General features: G+C 57.3%; 1 protein-coding gene across 3 annotated transcripts; it reads left to right on the forward strand.

Annotated features, from left to right (window-relative positions):
* Nucleotides 1–4,923: 4,923 nt before the first annotated feature.
* Nucleotides 4,924–14,133, forward strand: DOLPP1 (dolichyldiphosphatase 1). Of its 3 annotated transcripts, XM_043565195.1 has the most exons (9): nt 4,972–5,054; nt 7,669–7,735; nt 8,515–8,615; nt 8,831–8,915; nt 9,004–9,103; nt 9,334–9,432; nt 9,984–10,112; nt 10,548–10,637; nt 12,643–14,133. In XM_043565195.1, the coding sequence occupies exons 2-9, from the start codon at nt 7,690–7,692 to the stop codon at nt 12,677–12,679; spliced, it is 687 nt and encodes a 228-aa protein (XP_043421130.1). In that variant the 5' UTR covers nt 4,972–5,054; nt 7,669–7,689; the 3' UTR covers nt 12,680–14,133. The 3 variants fall into 3 exon arrangements, with proteins under 3 accessions (XP_043421129.1, XP_043421131.1, XP_043421130.1); XM_043565194.1 differs by lacking the exon at nt 7,669–7,735 and having other exon boundaries at nt 4,924–5,054; XM_043565196.1 differs by lacking the exons at nt 7,669–7,735; nt 9,984–10,112 and having other exon boundaries at nt 4,924–5,054.
* The last annotated feature ends 3,472 nt before the right edge of the window (nt 14,134–17,605 follow it).

The following is a 17,605-nucleotide window of genomic DNA, read 5'->3' on the forward strand; positions in this document are numbered from 1 at the left end:
GTTGCCATGCTGATGGGTCCATTTGCTTCCTGGGCCACCGCTGGGGACTCGCTCCTTGGGGTGCAGTTGGTGGAGTTTCCGGGAGGGCAAAGGCCGAGGGAAGCCTGGCGAGCCCCTTTGGGGCCACTTGGCAACCCGGCAGTGTGGATGGGTCCCTCAGACAGGGAGGGCCCCTAGGGTTGGGGGTGAGGTGGGGGAGTGGTCAGCACAGTGCTTAAGGCCACTGGTGGGGGACAGCCTGGGTCCAGCTCAGGCAGCATCTAGCTAAGCTCACTTCTCTCCGGGCCCCTGTGTCCATGTCTGTAAGACGGGTGTTGGACCAGCTGTCGGGGGCAGGGGGCAGGCTCAGGTTTAGTCACGTAGATGGCCGAGCCCGTGAGAGCCAGTGCAAAAGGCCGGAGCAGGTAGGAATGGGCCAGACCTAAGCCTGCCAGATCTGTAGATGTTTCCACAGGTAGTCAGACATCGGTAGGTTATTGGAAAGGTACTCTTTTTTTTGTTTGTTTTTAGAGAGACAGCTTGTGCGAGTCGGGGAGGGGCAGAGAGCGAGGGAGAGAGAATCCCAAATAGGCTTCCATGCTGTCAGCCCAGAGCCCCACGTGGGTCTCTAACCCACGAACTGTGAGATCATGACCTGAGCTGAAATCAAGAGTCAGATGCTTAATCAACTGAGCCACCCAGGCGCCTCCCCCGCCTCTTTTTAAGTAAACTCTATGCCACACGTGGGGCTTGAGCCCACGACACCAAGATCAAGAGTTGCACGCTCTATCGACTGAGCCAGCCAGGTCCCCCGAGACCGTTTGTCTTTCTAACTGGCACCTTCGGGGTCCAGGAGTTCCATAGACTTTCGTTGGAATGAGTTTCCTGAGGGCGGCGCCCCACTGGTCGTGTTCGTTCTTCATCCCTGATGTGCCCATTCCTGGTCTGGCACTGCCTGAGAACTGGGTTTCTGAAGCGAACGGATGAACCTCTAATCTAGAGGGCAGCAGCACATTTTGGGGAACCAGGCCCAGAGATGGGGAGGTTCCTAAAGGACTCTGAGCACGAACCAGTGCGGCTGGGGTACGGTGCACAGAGTTGGACTTTGCGCCTCTGAGGACTGCCCTGTGAGCTCCCTGCCAGAAGAAAGACCAGTCCTGCCTGGGACGCCTGGGGACTCTGGAAGAGCCTGGGTCTCAGGACTCCCCCGGCACTCCCCTGAGGACTCCTCCTGGCAAGTGGGAGCAGGAAGCCAGCAGTTGGGCTCATCGGATGCAGGCTGCTTCCAAACCTGGGCCTGCCGAGCAGACAGACCTGGGTTTGAATCCTGGCTCTGACACACTAGGCCGATGACCTGGCCAATAGGGGCTGGGGGGGTGACACTCAAGATTCTCACTGTCCTCAGCTATAAACTGGGCGCATTCAGAGCTGCTTTGCAGGCTGTAGTGAAGTTAGTGCAAGCGACCAAGAGTGGAGCACCTCCCGGTTTGTTGGGAGCGATACCAGGGGCCTCACTGGTCCACCCCTCAGCCCAGGGAGGAGGCAGGTGGCTCCTGCAGCCTCCCGGGAGCCTCCCTGCAGCGTGCACATCCACACTGCCCAGCCTCTCGTCCACATGGCAGCTGGACCCACCATCTCTGCCGTCTCTGGGACCCTGCCACGACTCCCGCGCATGTCTCCATCAGAAATGCGTCCTCTAGGGGCGCCTGGGTGGCGCAGTCGGTTAAGCGTCCGACTTCAGCCAGGTCACGATCTCTCGGTCCGTGAGCTCGAGCCCCGCGTCAGGCTCTGGGCTGATGGCTCAGAGCCTGGAGCCTGTTTCCGATTCTGTGTCTCCCTCTCTCTCTGCCCCTCGCCCGTTCATGCTCTGTCTCTCTCTGTCCCAAAAATAAATAAACGTTGAAAAAAAAAATTAAAAAAAAAAAAAAGAAATGCGTCCTCTGACGCGGCAAAGATATGCACAAGGATGTTCTGAGCAGCACTACTCATGACTCCCCAAACCTGACCCCCCCCCCAAATGTCCATTGAGAGTCGAATGGAAAATAAACTGTGGGGTGTTCACACCATGGAATGCCACAAACAAATCATAACTAGAGGCTACAGCATGGATACATCTCACCAATGCAATGGTAGTGAAGGAAGCCCCCTGCAAAAAGTACCTACTGTAGGATCCTGCTTATAGAAAGTACAAGATTCAGGGGTGCCTGGGTGACTCAGTCGGTTAAGTGTCCAACTTCGGCTCGGGTCATGATCTCGCGGTCCCTGGGTTCGAGCCCCGTGTCCGGCTCTGTGCCGACAGCTCAGAGCCTGGAGCCTGCTTCAGATTCTGTGTCTCCCTCTCTCTCTCTGCCCCTCCCCCGCTCAGTCTCTGTCTCTCTCTCTCTCTCAAAAATAAATAAACATTAAAAAATAAAAAAAAAACCCACAAAGTTCAGACCAACCTAATGTATGGTGTCACCCTGGAGTGACTAGACAGGGTGTCAGGGTCTCCCAGAGCCCTGGTTCTTGATCTGTGGGCTGCTTACCCAAATGTGCTTAGTTTATGGGACTTCATCAAGCTGTACACATTCAATTCTCAGAATCTCCTATATGAATGTTACATTGTATTAGAAAAATTTTTTTAATGTTTATGTTTTTGAGAGAGAGAGCCTGAGCATGGGGGTGGGGGGTGGGGCAGAGAGAGAGAGAGAGAGGGAGACAGAGAATCTGAAGCAGGCTCCAGGCTCTGAGCTGTCAGCACAGAGCCTGACGTGGGGCTCGAACCCACAAACCTCAAGATCATGACCTGAGCTGAAGTTGGACACACAACCGACTGATTCATGCAAGCACCCCTAATTTTTTAAATTTTTTAAAGAAGCAAAGCCCAATCAAATAACCAACCCATCCTTCAGAGCTCTCTTCTGTCCTCACCATCGGTGGTAATCTTGTTTTAGGTGGCCACGCCCCTGCCCGTCCCCCTCCCCCAGCACCTGCCCCCTCCCTCTCTTTTGCCCATTCCATCCAGCCACACTGTGGGGTCAGGACAGTTGCTTATACTGTTCCCTCTGCCAGGAAAATCCCACTCTGGACAACTCCCTCTCAATTTAGAGTTCCTCATCTTTGTCACTTCCTCCAGAACACTCTCCCTGAGGCAAGAGGACTCTGGAGTCAGATAGGTCTGGGTTTCAGGGGCTTTGCGTCTTTAGGCCTATTTGCTCATCAGTGAAATGGCTGCCAACCAGGGAGGGGCAAAGCAGCCAGGCTCGGGATGGCTGTCCTGCGCCAGAGAATTATTCTGGGAAACTCACAGCCCACTCCTCACACCTCCTGCTTCTCACAGGCTAATAATGGCAGTGCCTGAGGGAGTGGAGGGCAGGTGACAGGGAGATGGGGCCAGCTGACCCAGACAAACTCAGGCTGGGCCGTATGGGAGCTGAGTACAGCTGAGGTGGGCCCTCATGGCTTGCTGGTGGGTGGAGTCACCATCCTGTCAGGACTCAGCCCAGCTCAGCTCATGGTTGTGGCAGACTGAGCCCCTCTGGTCGGTGGAACCCTCAGCTTTATTCTTGTCACAAGGTCTTATGCTATTTATCAAGCATTTCTTCTAGCACTGGTCTGGGCCAGGCTCAAATCCGTAACAGGCCCTGTCTTCAAGTTGCCCAGGCTTCTCCACGTGTGGCTAGACGTACTTATATCAGGGCCCCCAGAGTACATAGGAATGCAGACTCCAAGACTCCGGCCCAGGAGTCTGGATCAACCCAGGCCCCAGTGGGACCCAGAAATCTGCATTTCTACAAGCTGATCTTGGTTCTGCATGAAGTCAGAGAATCATTAACTTCCTGGAAGACAGACAAGACCAATAATGGTCCAGTGTGGTCAGTGCTGAGGGAGAAGAGGGGTTGCGACTGTGAACCCAGCGTGGGCCTCTCACCTGGCCACGGAAACTTCTAAGTGAGAACAGACACCTGAGCCAGACTTGGCTAGGCAAAGTGGGGCAGAAGGGGTGATGCTTTCCAGGTAGCAGAACAGCCTGTACTAAGGCCAGAAGACAAGAAGGGCCGGGCATCTTGCTTGGCCTGAGTAATTCAATCTAACCGAAGAGACCGTGGGGACAGGAGACGGAAAGGTGTTGTGGCAAGGTGTGGCTGTTTACGCAGTGCCTTGTGGCCACTGAGAGGAATGTTTCCGGGAAACTAAGCTGTAGGTGGAAAACCGGCCTCTTGTTTAAAATGCTCTCAAGATGCCTAAAGCAAAATAAACGTAACTGAATCAAAGCATCTTTACTAATGGAATGAAAGAAAGGAGTCTTTCTCCACTTCACTTAAACATCCTCGCCGAGCATCAGTTAAGCTTCCGTTCTGTAAAGCATTTAGGGCGCGGAGTGTGCGCCCCGCCCCCGCGGGTCCCCTCCTCCACCCCACACACTTTTAACAGAAGTGCTGCCGGCCAGTAAACAGAGAAAAAAAAAGAAGTCCCTTCTGGGTTTTTGGCCTCAGTTTACTCATAAGCAAAAGTGGATCGGCTCTGACCCCAACGTGCCGAGGCTGCTTCCCCGCTTCGAGTATGTCTTCTTATGGGAGCCCAGCGCCCGCCAAACTCGGCCGGGCTTGGGGTGCAGGGGAAGCCTCTGCAGACAAACCAAAGCTCCCACCAAAGTTCAACACGCCCCCCAAGCTAGAGCCTGATTGGCCCGCCCTGCTCACCTCGTGAGCCCGCTTCACTTTATGATTGGCTGTTCTCCTTTCTGTTGTGTGCTGGAACCCTCCTCTTCTCTGATTGGCCAGGCTCCTACCTGTGCTCGCCCTGGATTGGACGCCGGCTCGGTCGGCTCGCATGCTCCGGGGCCCGGCTCTCTGATTCGCCACTCGGGTCAGCCTCAGGGCCGGCACGCTAAATGGCTGCGCCGGTACCTGTATCGGCCTCCGATTGGGCACGCGGCGCCTCCCCGGCGTGATAGGTCAGGACCACCGCCCCCCTGGCTCCCCATTGGCTGCTCGGCGAAGCCCGGTCTCCGGGTAAGATGGCAGCGGACGGACAGTGCTCGCTCCCCGCTTCATGGCGGCCGGTGACCCTCACCCACGTCGAATATCCTACAGGTAAAAGGCGGTCCCGCCTTGCAGGACGCCTTCCTGGGGCCGGGTCATCAGCCCCGGGCGCTCCGGCCGGCGCGAGCCCGCGGAGGGGGCGCCGGGGGACCGAGGTGGGAACTGTCAAATAGTGAGCCATGGAGGGGTTCGGCCGGCGCGCGCGCCGCGCAGGCGCAGTGGTGCGGCGATGAGCTGGGCGAAATTGTGAGCGGCTCGCTCGCGCACTCTGCGGCTGCGCCGTCGGGCCGCTCCCCCGGGTCCCGGGACGTGGGTGGGCTGTAATGGGGCTGGGGTCCGCGTGAGGCGGGGAAGGCTGACTGGCCTGGACTTGGGTCCTTCTTCCCTGCCCTCCCTGGAATCAGAGAAGCCAGACTCCCTCGTCTGCGTGCAGGGAGTGCCTGTTTCCTTCAAACAGCGCTTTGGGGCTGCAAAAAGCTCCCCATTGCTGGGAGTGTGCAAACCGAGGCCGGGAAGCTTTTCGTTGTTTGAGTACTTGTGCCACGCCCTGAGCAGGGCCCTGCTCCGCGACAGAGGGAACCGGAGGAGGGGACAGGCGGCCCCTGGGATCTGATTTCTGGAGTTTCCCAATCAGATGCATCTCTAGAAGTGCAGTGTTTTCCAAGCCGAGAGGTCCTTTAGCGACCGTTCTGGAGGCTAGTAGAGCGGTGTAGAGCTTGGGCCTTAGGATCAGAGATGTCTGGGCTCAAGTTCGGGCTGAGGCTTGGTGCAAGTGACTTCGCCTCTCTGTGCCTCAGTGAGTTCATCTCTAAAGTGGGACTGATCACAGTGCGTTCCTTCTAGTGGCGATGTGAGAAACAACACGAGGTGTGAGAAATGCTGAGTGCCATGCCTGGGACACAGTGAGCAGTTAATATTGTCTTCCCAGGACCCTCAGGTCCAACCCACCCTCCCTGGGTAGGATGATTGGGTGTTGGGTGAGGCTGGGGGCCCCTCATGGAGCCCTGATTTGCCCCAGGACGGGGGTGGGGTAGGGGGGGGTCTACTCACCCTGCTCTCTGGTGCAGAGATGTAAGAACCTGACCCTGCTGAGGGCCCCAGGGCTGGATGCCAGGGAACTCTGACCCTAAGTATGCTGGGTTATACTGGGGGCAGGGCAGCCCTGCCAGGCACTGGACTCTACCTGCCCACCCACCCACCCACCCACCATTTATGCCCACCATTCATTCAGCTGGTATTTGCTGAGCACCTCCTGGGTGCTAAGCCCTGTGCTAGCTCTGCGTTTTGAACAATGAACAGGCCCATATGCCCCCTGCACTATATGGACTGTGAAGAAAACCCACTTTACATGAGGGAAACTGAGGCCTGGAGAGGGGAAGGAACTTGCCTAAGCCTTAGTACCTTCATTATTTCCCCTCCGTGGCCTCTGATTAGCTTCTCTGCTCACAAATGAGAAGAAGGAACCTGGTGTTCATGAGCAGCATGACACAGGCTGTGATGAGGGACCCTTTGCAGGGACTGTGGGTGTCTGGAGGAGGGACCTGGGTGAGTCTGGGGGCCTCCTCTGAGGTCTAGTCCTCTGCTGACTCCTCTGTAGCCCCTTTCGTGCCCTCATCACACTGATCCTTGCTTCCTTCACCCCTTCTCTACTCGTTTAGCATCAGTTTTGAGCCTGGTTAAGGGCCAGATGCTGTACTGGGCTTGGGGGATTGAGCAGGGTGTAGAGACCCCGTCCTGCTCTCCTGGAGCCTACCGTGTAGGGGGAGAAACACTGGCCCCATATCTATACTAACGAGTGCATCATAAGCGATGCCCTGGTTACAGATTCCCCCCACAGACTTAGAGCTCTGCAGTGGCAGGAACGTCTCTCTCTCTCTCTCTTCTTCTTTTTTTTTTTTTTTTTGCAGCTGTGGTGGGTACTTAATTTATGTTGCATTAACCCAGGCAGCATCTTGATTGGGGGAGCCTGTGTGTGCAAAGGTCCAGAAGTGGGACAGGGCCGGGATCATTCAGGGAACTAGAGTTCTGTCCTGGGAACTGTGGCAGAGGTGGGAGGACTTCAGGGCCTGATGAGCTGAGCTGAGATGGGGTTCATCCCAAGGGCAGAGGGAACCATGGAGGGGCTTAGATCAGAGTGGTGAGGCCAAAGTCTCTACAGCACCTGCGGGAGGGTCCAAGGGTAGCATCGGCTGTGGGACGGGCCAGGCATCAGCTGGGTAGCCAAGAGACCCAGAGTCTCAGAGCTGGAAGGGACCAGGCCATCAGGTAGGTGAGGGAGGAGACAAAGGCCTAGAAAAGGGGAGGGCCTCACCCAGTGTCACCTAGTGGGCTTGGGGCAGCACTAGCCTTTGACCCAGGTTGCTGGCCTATCCCCCACCCCCATGCCAGTTCCAAGCCAGTCCTACCGTGGATAGATGTGAGTGAGGCCAGGTGTGGGAGCATCTGTCTCTTCCACCTGGACTCTGAGCTCAGCCCTGCGTGGGCACCTTCCTGCTGCCTGTGTGAAGCCAGGCTGGTGGTGTGGACCATTTCCCATGCTGGGTTCTCCCAACATGGAAGTATCCGGGGTGCCAGGGGCTGAGCTGGGTGTCTCACAGGCCTGGCCGCATCAAAGCTCACACAGCTGTAAGATGTGGGTACTAATATCCCCTTTTCACTGCCACAGGAACTGCTCCATGAGCCATGCATGCCCTTTGACCCCAGAGTAGCCACGCAGCGTCCAATCTCTGATGGTGAGGGCAGCCTTTGGACTCACTGTCAGCTCTGCCATTAACCAAAGGGGAAAGCGGCTCTTGTCTCTTGGTTTCAGTGTCCTCAGCTCTCAAAAGGGTTCCTGATCCTTGCATGGCCTCCTTTCCAGGCCCGTTAGCAGGGTGAAAAGCGGGTAGGAGGTGCCAGTTTTTTGCCAGTGGAGAGGCTGCCATATTGGGCAAAGCAGCCTCGCCCCTCTCCTCACTTGGGCCCTGTCGGGAGCCTGCAGGGTCCAGAGACGATCAGGTTCCCCTGGAGGCCCAGGACGAGGCTGGCGCAGCCCCAGCACGGCACTGTGTTCCAGAGGCCCTTGTATGCCTGCCGGGCAGCCTTGGGATATGGGGCCTGGCCTCTTAGCTCAGACCCGGCTGGGTTCAAATTCCTGCTTTGGGTGATGGGTTTACTACCTGGACCAGGCCCGAGGCTAGGATTTTAGTCCAGACCTCATCGCTTTCTCACTGTGTGACTCCAGGCTGAAGTCACGCAACCCATATGGGTCCCAGTTTGTTCATCCACCGAATGGGGCCAGTGAAGCACCTGCTTTAAACTATGCACATTAGGGCTTGTGCCCATGACTGAGTTGGTATGGTACCCTGGTTGACTGAGGCGTCCATGGCTGCCTGGTCCTGCCCTCTGGGCCCTCCTGGGGCCTCCTTTCTGGCTCAGACCTCACTTGACTTGCTGGGTGCTGGCCCCTTTTCTGACTACTGTGCGTGGCTCATCCTGTTCTCCCTGTCTGCCCCAACCCCCCCCCCCCCAGGTGATCTCTCTGGCCACCTCCTTGCCTACCTGAGCCTCAGCCCTGTATTTGTCATTGTTGGTTTTGTGACCCTCATCATATTCAAGCGGGAACTGCACACGGTGAGTGAGTCTGGCCCTGCCCAGCCGTCCGCTGCCCCCACGCCAGGGAGGAGGGGCTCTGCACCGTTTAATCCCAGCTACTTTGCTTTCCCTGCCTTCGCCTTCTGGGTTGTTTGCTGGTTGGGCTGGGAGGCTCCATCAGATGCCACAGTCTCTGGGCCTGGGTGGTGGCTAGTAGGCACAGAGGCCCAGCTGACCACATATCTTCCTGGCAGATCTCATTCCTCGGGGGCCTGGCACTGAACGAGGGGGTCAACTGGCTGATCAAACACGTCATCCAGGAGCCACGGCCCTGTGGAGGTAGGGCCTGGGCCGTGGGGTCTGGGGGTGCCCAGGTCAGGATGCTACCGCGACGCCTACATCCTTCCATCCTGCTCTGTTCTCCCAGGCCCCCACGAGGCAGTGGGCACCAAGTACGGGATGCCCTCCAGCCATTCCCAGTTCATGTGGTTCTTCTCCGTCTATTCCTTCCTTTTCCTGTATTTAAGGTAAGCTTCTGCTCTGGCCGGGGTGGCCTTGAACTGGCCCAGGCTGGGCTCTGCCAGGAACTCACTCTCAGCCCTTCGGACACCCTTGGGGCTTGGCCTCTGCCAGGGGTGGGAGGAGCTGCCACCGAGGAAGAGATGTCCAAGCAGTATTTGGAGGGGGCCGGGGGCTGTTTGGGAGGCCTGGGCTCCAGGCTGTGGGCTGAGGCCACCTGATGGGCCTGTTTTCCTAGAATGCACCAAACAAACAACGCCAGGTTCCTGGACTTGCTGTGGAGGCACGTGCTCTCCCTGGGTCTTCTCACCGCGGCCTTTCTAGTCTCCTATAGCAGGTATGGAGGGAGGGAGAGCCCCTACCACCACCACCCCCACCCCGCCCACTGGGATCTGGCTGGATTTGTGGTCCCTGTTGGACCTCCGTGTGGACCGGAGTCCCACAGCCTGTAGAGCAGCGCTGGGAAGGGGGTCCCAGGCCCCTTGTTTTAAAGGGCTAGGACTCCGGCTCCCCCTTCTAGCCCAGTCCATGCTCTCTCCTCTGGGCTGAGCCCAAGGTCCTGGGGACACCTGCACACATCAGCCATCGTTCCCAGTGTCCCAGAGGAGCTTCTTGGAGACAAACTCAGAGCTGAAGGCTGAACAGAAGGCAGATCCCAGCCGAACCAGCCCTTCAGTTCTGTGGTTGGGGGAGCAGCCATTGGGGTCCAACCCCCTGCCTCCTTCTGGAAATAGCTTGGAGGCTGTGTAGTCACAGGAGTCTGTCCCATCTGCGTGGGTCCCTGCCGTGTGCACGCATAGGTCCCTGGGAAGCCGGCACTCGGGCTGGGAGGTCGTGCAGGCCTGTGGCCGGCTGGCTTTCATGAACTTCCCTCTGTCCTTGGCCCAGGGTCTACCTGCTGTATCACACCTGGAGCCAGGTGCTCTATGGGGGCGTTGCTGGGAGCCTCATGGCCATCGCCTGGTTCGTCTTCACCCAGGAGGTCCTCACCCCGCTGTTCCCTAGGATAGCAGCCTGGTAACTGCCTCCTGGCCTTGTGGCTGCCCCACCCGCCTCTGCCCCCAGCCTCGGGCCCCCTGGGAGGGCCCTAGCGTCCCCGCGTCTGGTGGGCATGGGCTGCAGGCCCTGCTTGCCTGGCATCCTCTTCCCCCAGGGGTTTTCTCAAGCCCAGAAGCCAGGGTACCATTTTCTGTCCTCAACTAGGCTCTCAAGGACTTAGGAAGCAGCCTGAGGCCTGCCGGGCTATGCACACCGTGGGGCAGTGCCTCTGCCTGAGTGTCACACTGGCGACATGTCTGGGTCTCTCAGCAGCTGGGTCACAGGCCAGGCAAAGGCTCTCTGAGCAGTGGGGGAGGGTGCATCACCAGCCCCAGGCACTGGCGGGGGAGTCTGGTTTGGTGATAGGCTCACGTCCTGATGTGGTCCTGGCTTTCCGGGTGTCTGTCTCTCCAGGCCTATCTCTGAGTTCTTCCTCATCCGAGACACGAGCCTCATTCCCAACGTACTCTGGTTTGAGTACACGGTAACCCGGGCAGAAGCCAGGTGAGTCAGGGGACAGCAGTCACTGGGTCCTGACTCAGTAGGGCCCCCTGTTTTGGAGGGCTCCCCAATAGCCAGGCACTTGCCTGAGCACTTTTCTTGTACTACCTCATTGAACCTCCCTTGGGGCCCGCTTTATGGAGGAGAAACGGAGGCTCAAAGGAAGAGAGGAGGAGTCACTTGACTGGGGATTTGCAGATGGTGGATGGGGGAGCTTGGCAAGAAACCCAGGCTGTCTGGCCCAGAGCTGTGCTTATAGTCTCCGCAGTTCAGAACCAGACAGCTGGGCAGCCGAGATTCTCAGGGTTGCCGAATGCGGATGCCCCTGGGGGTCATTTAGTCCAGACGCTTTCCTACAGACGGGTAAACCGAGGCATAGGAAGTTAGGGGCTGCCCGTGGATGCATAGCAAGTGGGAGCAAAGCTGGGCTCTGGAGCCTCCTGACTCGACTGTCCTTCTCCACTCACCCCAAATCCTGGGTGGGGTGTCAGCTGGGCTGAGGAACGCCTGGTTTCTCCTCAGGCTCAGACGGGAAGCTGAGGTGAGGCCAGGCTCCAGAGTTAGCCTGGGAGGTTTCCTGGGGGATGCTGGCGAGAGGAGCCCGGGGGCAGGCCGGGGCAGGGTGTCGCGGCATCCGAGAAATCTGTCTGGTGCATCGTGGTCCAAATTATCCTAATGAGCTTAAGGGTAAAGTCCTGGATCCGTGAGGAAAGGGGATTTGAGGGGGTTAGGGCAGGCAATCCCATTATTGGTGGAAGGGCCCCTCCTGGCCCAGCCCCACCCCACCTGGCTGGCCGCCACCTGCCTTCATCAACCAAAATTTCCATGTGCACCTGCTCTGTGCCGGGCTGTTGGGTAGCACAGCGAGCGAGATGGTCACGGCAAGCAGGGGGGACAGGAGGAATGAAGCACCTGTGTGATCGGTGCCCTGGGCCTGAGAGCCCATGACAAGATCCTGAGGGAACAGCACCCGAAAAGCTTCTGAGGCAGGATGACACTTGGTGAGTCTTCCAAATAGACAGAGGCCGATGGGGCTGGAGCTCAGGGAATGAGGGGACAGGGACAGGGGATGAGGCTGGGGCCACATCATGCAGGATCTGTCTGGTGGGCATGGTTCGTCTTCTGAATTAAAAAAAAAATTTTTTTTAACTTTAATTTTGAGAGACTGTGAGCAGCGGAGGGGAGTGTGAGAGAGAGAGAGAGAGAGAGAGGGACAGAGGCTCGGAAGTGGGCACTGTGTTGACAGCAGCGAGCCTCATGCGGGTCTTGTACTCACAAACCCCGAGATCATGACCTGAGCCAAAGTCGGACACTCAACTGACTGAGCCACCCAGGCGCCCCCATTTTCTGAAAGTTATGTGGGACTCTAGTCAAGCCCATTCATTCTCCTTTCTGAGCCTCAATGAGCCCCGTTAGAAGATGGGGGACGCTATCCCTGCTTCCCTCGGGTGGCTGGGCCCATCATGGATATAGTCCTTCCTCCAACCAAATAACTCAAGTCCCCTGTATAACATCCATCGGCCCTTCTATCTTTGCTTACGCGCTTCCGGGTGGAGAACTCGCTATCTTTTGTCTGTTTCAGTTGTTGATAACAGAGCCCTGCTTGTGCTGGCCTATCTGTAATCCCCATAATTAGTTGGATTCCAGCCAGGTCCCTCTGGCTTCAGGTCTCTCGTCCTGGGCCCCACCTCTGCCGCAGTCTCCTGGCTCTGTTCCTGAACTCCAGAGCCAAGATGTCTGGGACACAGCCCCGGGCCCTCTAGAGACACCGATCCTCTCTAGGGTCCAAATCCCAGGTGCTAGGGCAGCAGCTCTGATCGGCCCAGCTTGAGTCAATCACTGGGGCTACCGGGGTGGGCATTCACCCGTTTTGATGGGATCATGGATAGGGAGGGGACAGCTGAGGGCATGGGTCACTGAGTGCCAGGAGTCCCCTCATTTGACCCCGCCCCCCCGCCCCCCGCCCCGGAATCCTCCTCACATTTGACCCCCATCCCCCACTTTGCAGGAACAGACAACGTAAGCTGGGGACCAAACTGCAGTGACCGGTGAGTGTGGCTGGGTCCAGCCTCCAGATCTGGCCTGCATGATGCCTTGCAGGATGGACAGAATGACAGAGGGTTGAAGCAGAGACCTCTACAGACCCAAGTCACCAAGTGGAGCCTTTTTTTTCTTCTTTTAATTTTAATGAACAAGGTGGACCAAAGGGCTGAGCCGGCCCCTCAACCGGGACCCTGGAGGGCCTGCTGCCAAGGGGCACACGGCCAGAGACCCTCGCTGTGCTGCTGCCAGCCCCTGGTCAGGCGGAAAGCGCCCTCGGCATGGGCACCGGGGTGTGGCGTAGAGAGGAGGAGGGCTTGCACCCCTGGTCGCAGGGCCAGGAAATCCAGGTGGCGTGAAAAATACACACTATTTATTTTTTGGTTTTGTCAAAGGCAGATGGGCTTTTGGGGACGGGGCGGGAAGGGCCCATCTGCTCTGCCCTGGATGCCCTGCACACAGAGGAGGGGCTGAGGTCAGCCTCCCCGGAGCCCTTTGCCCTGGGCCCAGGGGACAGACCGCCGCTCCCTGGGCCTGAGAGGTGGCCTGGGGGCCCAGGAGGAGACGAGCACCCCCCCCACGCCCTCCGTGCCACCAATGCCATTCCAGAACTTCGTTCAGTGTTTCCTTGTCTGGGGGGCAGGGCCCAGAGAGAGCGCGCATCTGGCGGCTGCTATCATTGTTCTCTACCCCATATCGACCCTGCACCACAAGGGCTTTCTCCGGTCCCCTGTCCCCAAGACAATGGTCCCCTTCTGACAAAAGAGCCTGCACATGTGGGTGAGCAAACCCAGGCTGTTTACAGCTCTTTTTTTGTCCTGCCATCTAGTAGCAGTTAGTTTTCATCTCCACCCCAACAAAGGGCAGAGGAACCAGGAGCCGGGTGAGGGGAGTGGAGCCGTGGGTGCGTGATGTCCCTGTCCTTCCCTTTCCTTCCATGTGCTCTGAACGTTCCCTTGTCCTTCCTGATGCCCTCCCGAGAGCCTGGGCACCTGCTCGGGTGCCCCTAAGCCTGTGTCCGGGGTGTGGGTGCCCAGATCCCCACTGTCCAGCATGGAACCCGATCTCTGAAGTCTGACTCTCAAATGGAGTTGTGGAGAAGAGATGCTTCCAGACTCTTTGGAAGTTTCGAGAATTGAACCAAGCTGCTCAGGAGCTGTGTTCTACACCCCCCACCCCACCCTTTTTTCTTTGTGGAGGTTCCTAATCTGCTGCTGAAGCACAATATTCCGGTGCTTTCTTTTCTCATTTGGTAAAGACAGTGTCCAAAAGCCATTCCGGATGCCAGGACCAGGGGCCTATTTCTGGGGAAGGTTGGTCAGTCCCGTTTTCTTCCCCTTCCCTTCTTACTTTTATTTTTTACTTTTTGCCTGAGACAAGCCAAGTGTGAGGTGGTTTGATTTAAGAAAAAATCAATGAAATTGTTTACTATTGTTTTAAAATAAAATCTTGAACTCTGGCGGCCTGAGCACATGAACTCACGAGAGGAAGCTGGGGGTGCCTTTGGGGACATGTGACCCTGAGGGGCAAGGCTATGGCAAACACCGTAAAATCATAAGCTCTCCAAGACCTCTAGTCCCTCCCAGCCCCCGAACGTGGGGTCGGAACCGCCTCTGTGACATTCCCCACCAGTGTCTGAGGAGACCTCACAGTCAGCTGTTCAGTTACAAGTCTCCCCATTTCTTAGTCCTGCTCTGCCCTGCTGTGTGGTCCTGGCTGGCTCTGGCCCTGCTCCCGGCCCCGTTTCCCCTCTGTGTGACAGCCCTTGAGGACTGGGCAAGGGTGCCCCTTCCTAAGCCTCTGCCACCTCCACTCTGTTTAATCTGTTTTTCTTGAGCGCGAGGACGGGTGAGCATCTTGCTTTGCAAGAACTAATGCGAACTGAGCCAGATGTTTGCGGAGGCCCTTGTGGGAGTGAGCTGGGTACAAGTCCAACTCAAGGGCTGGCCCCAAGCAGGCAGTCTAGTCCTTCCTCGGTCCACAAAGCAGAGGTGCCATAGGGCTGCACTAGACACCCTCGGGGTCAGGGTGAACCAGAACTGTGTGTCCTCACAGGAGCTTGGAGGCTGGGGCCAGATCCCTGTTGAGTGCACAGAACCTTGACGTTCAGTTACGGTGACCTCACCCCAGGTGCGCAGCAGGAGCGAACACATCTCTGGAGGAACCTTCACCTCAGATTTGAGTTACTTATGTAAACAGTTCTGTATTTGTGGTGCACAAGATACAGAGCGAGGTGGCCAGGTACAAAAGGAAGCGGCATCGTGACCGAGAGCCCGCGGAAAGCAGGCAACGGAGGCAGACCCGTACAGACCAGAATGGTACCGGCACGGTCAGCCACAGGCTGAATTGTTTTTACCGTTTTAAGGAAATAAAAGACAAACTTGAAAATATCTGTAGGGAACAGGAAGCTAAAGTGAGATCTGACAGATTTTAAAATGAAATTTTAAAAACATTTAAAAAAGGGCGCCTGGGTGGCTCCGTCGGTTGAGCGTCCAACTTCGGCTCAGGTTATGATCCTGCGGTCGGTGGGTTCGAGCCCTGCGTCCGGCTCTGTGCTGACAGCTCGGAGGCTGGAGCCTGCTTCGGATTCTGTGTCTCCCTCTCCCTGCCCTTCCCCCACTTGTGTTCTGTCTGTCTCTCTCTCTCAAAAATGAATAAACATCTGGGTTCCCTGAGTCCCAGGTGGACTCACTGCCTTCACCCCCCTTGACAGCCCTCCCCGTGACCCCCCTCTGCCTACCATCCCCATCTTCAGGCAGCCCTGCTCCTCCCCGTCCCCTGCAGTCCGGTCCCCAAGCCTCGCCGACTCTACTTTATAAGCATGTTTGAAATGTCGGCCTTCCCCCACTGGCCAGGCCCCCCCCCACCCCCCCGGAGGCAGTGAAGCCTCCCCATACGGTTCCCCCACCCCCAGCCCAACCAGGCCCCCTTCAACGCATTCCTCAGCACCTTCCTAAAACACCCTCCTCTGTCTCGGGAGAAAGCCGGGTGTTTAGCCTGGCCCCCGGATGGGGCCTCAGGTGGTCCTGCCGTCACCTCACCTGGCAGACTCCTGTCCCTGCACTTTCCCAGTGAAGAGAGCCCAAATCAAGTTCGTGCCAACGTGGACAAACTTTTAGGGGATGGATCTAGGTACAAAAATCGAGTAACATTCAGTCATTCATTGTCTTGCATGTTCAAATTTAATGATGTATCGCACAAAATATAGAGCTGCTCTTTTGCGCTCGTATTTTGCAAAAACAAACGAACCACAAAAAACCCACCACCACCCGCAAAACCGAGTTCGTCGTCTGTGTCATTGGCCTCGGGGTCTGCGGGCTCCCGGGGGCCCACAGGGCTGTGGGTCTGCTGGCGAAGAGCACGATGGTGTCCCCAGAATTTGTTTCCCAAGACGCAAGTGCCTCTTGGTGTAACATCCCAACAGGTGGATTTAAAAAGTTGATCCTGTAGGAGTGGGCGATCTCCCCAACACTTACCTCCCCAAATGCCCAGAGGCCTTTAGAATACTTGCCTGTCCCCCATCTAACACTCGTAGAGGGTGAGGTCACAGGTCACGCCCTCAGCAATAATGACTGAATCTTCATGGTTTCTTTGCCTTTCCTCGTCTCCCCCTGCCGCCCACCAACCAGTTCCGCCAGGGGACCTTCAAGCATTCCCCATGACACTGCTCGGGGTTGTCTTTGCTAAACGTGTCTTCCCCAACCGGTACTTTTTGGCTCTAGAAAACGGAATGAGCCTCTGTAGCATGAGACCTGTGACCACTCAAGTGAAAGGGGACACCCTCACTCCTGAAGGATCTAGCTTTTTGGGGAACAAGGTCTTGCCTTATATTCAGACTCATGCAGTTCTTAGCACTTGAGCCTCTGGAGTCCTGGGCATCTGTCCAGGCACTGTCCTTGGCTTGGATCCCTCTCCCTGCTCTCCTGCTGCCCCAGGCTGGGTTGGGTGTGGGCCCCCTGCCGCTGCCATGCGGGTTACCCGGTAATCGCTCAACTCCTGCTGCGGGACCTGCTCCTGAGAGTCCCAGGAGCCCCCAGAGGGAGGAGCACCACCTCCATTGTATAGACGAGGACACCCAGGCACAGGGAGGCCAAGGGTCAGCCTAAGCGCCCCAGCGGCAGAGCAAAGGCTGTGTGCTGTGGAATTCTCTCGAAGGTCTTCCTGCTCAAGGCCCCGAGAGGGCGCTACCGTTCGCCTTCCCTTGGCATTACCCTGCCCTGCTGGCCCTGGGGTCCTGAGGAGTGGCCAAGCCCTGGGCCATACCCCCTCCCATTATCTGGGCCCCACCTCTGGCTCCCGTGGACTTTGGGTAAAGGGACAGGAGTCCCTCTCCTAGCCTCGGAGAGAAGAGGACACGCAGTCCCCAGCCTCGTGGGGCTGTGAGGAGGCTCAGTCAGGCCTGACAGTCCCCAGTGCCTGGCATAGGTTAGTTCCACTTGATCAGTGCCTTGGTCCAGTTGGCACCTTCCTGTGCCCCCCAGGCTGGGGCCCTCTGTCTTCCTCCATCACCAGCTTATGGGCCCGGGTCTGGGCTGGTTTCCAGCCATGGCCTCCTTCTTTCTCCACCCACTGTCCTGGGTTGTCTGACTGGGTGTGGTTTTGGGGCTGGGTGCTTGGCTACAGGGGCTCCTCTGGAAACCTCTGCTCTGCCATTTAGTGGTCTGGTGACCTTAACCTCTCTGAGCTTCAGTTTCCTTATCTGAAAAATGGAGAAAACCACAGGACCCACCGTCCTGGGACTGTCACAAGTCAGCCAGTTCACCTCATCCACAGGCTCAGTGGCCTTTCCCACCCTCACCCCTTGGCATCCTGCTCTTAGGGTTTCACCCCCGCCTTCCTTGGGGCCAGCATCCCTCGGAGAGAGAGACGTCTCTCCACAAACAGCCTATTTGATTTGGGCAAGACACCCTGGCCCTGCTAGGCATGGGAGG

Source organism: Prionailurus bengalensis, chromosome D4 (assembly GCF_016509475.1).
Source record: "Prionailurus bengalensis isolate Pbe53 chromosome D4, Fcat_Pben_1.1_paternal_pri, whole genome shotgun sequence".
NCBI classification, from domain to species: domain Eukaryota; kingdom Metazoa; phylum Chordata; class Mammalia; order Carnivora; family Felidae; genus Prionailurus; species Prionailurus bengalensis.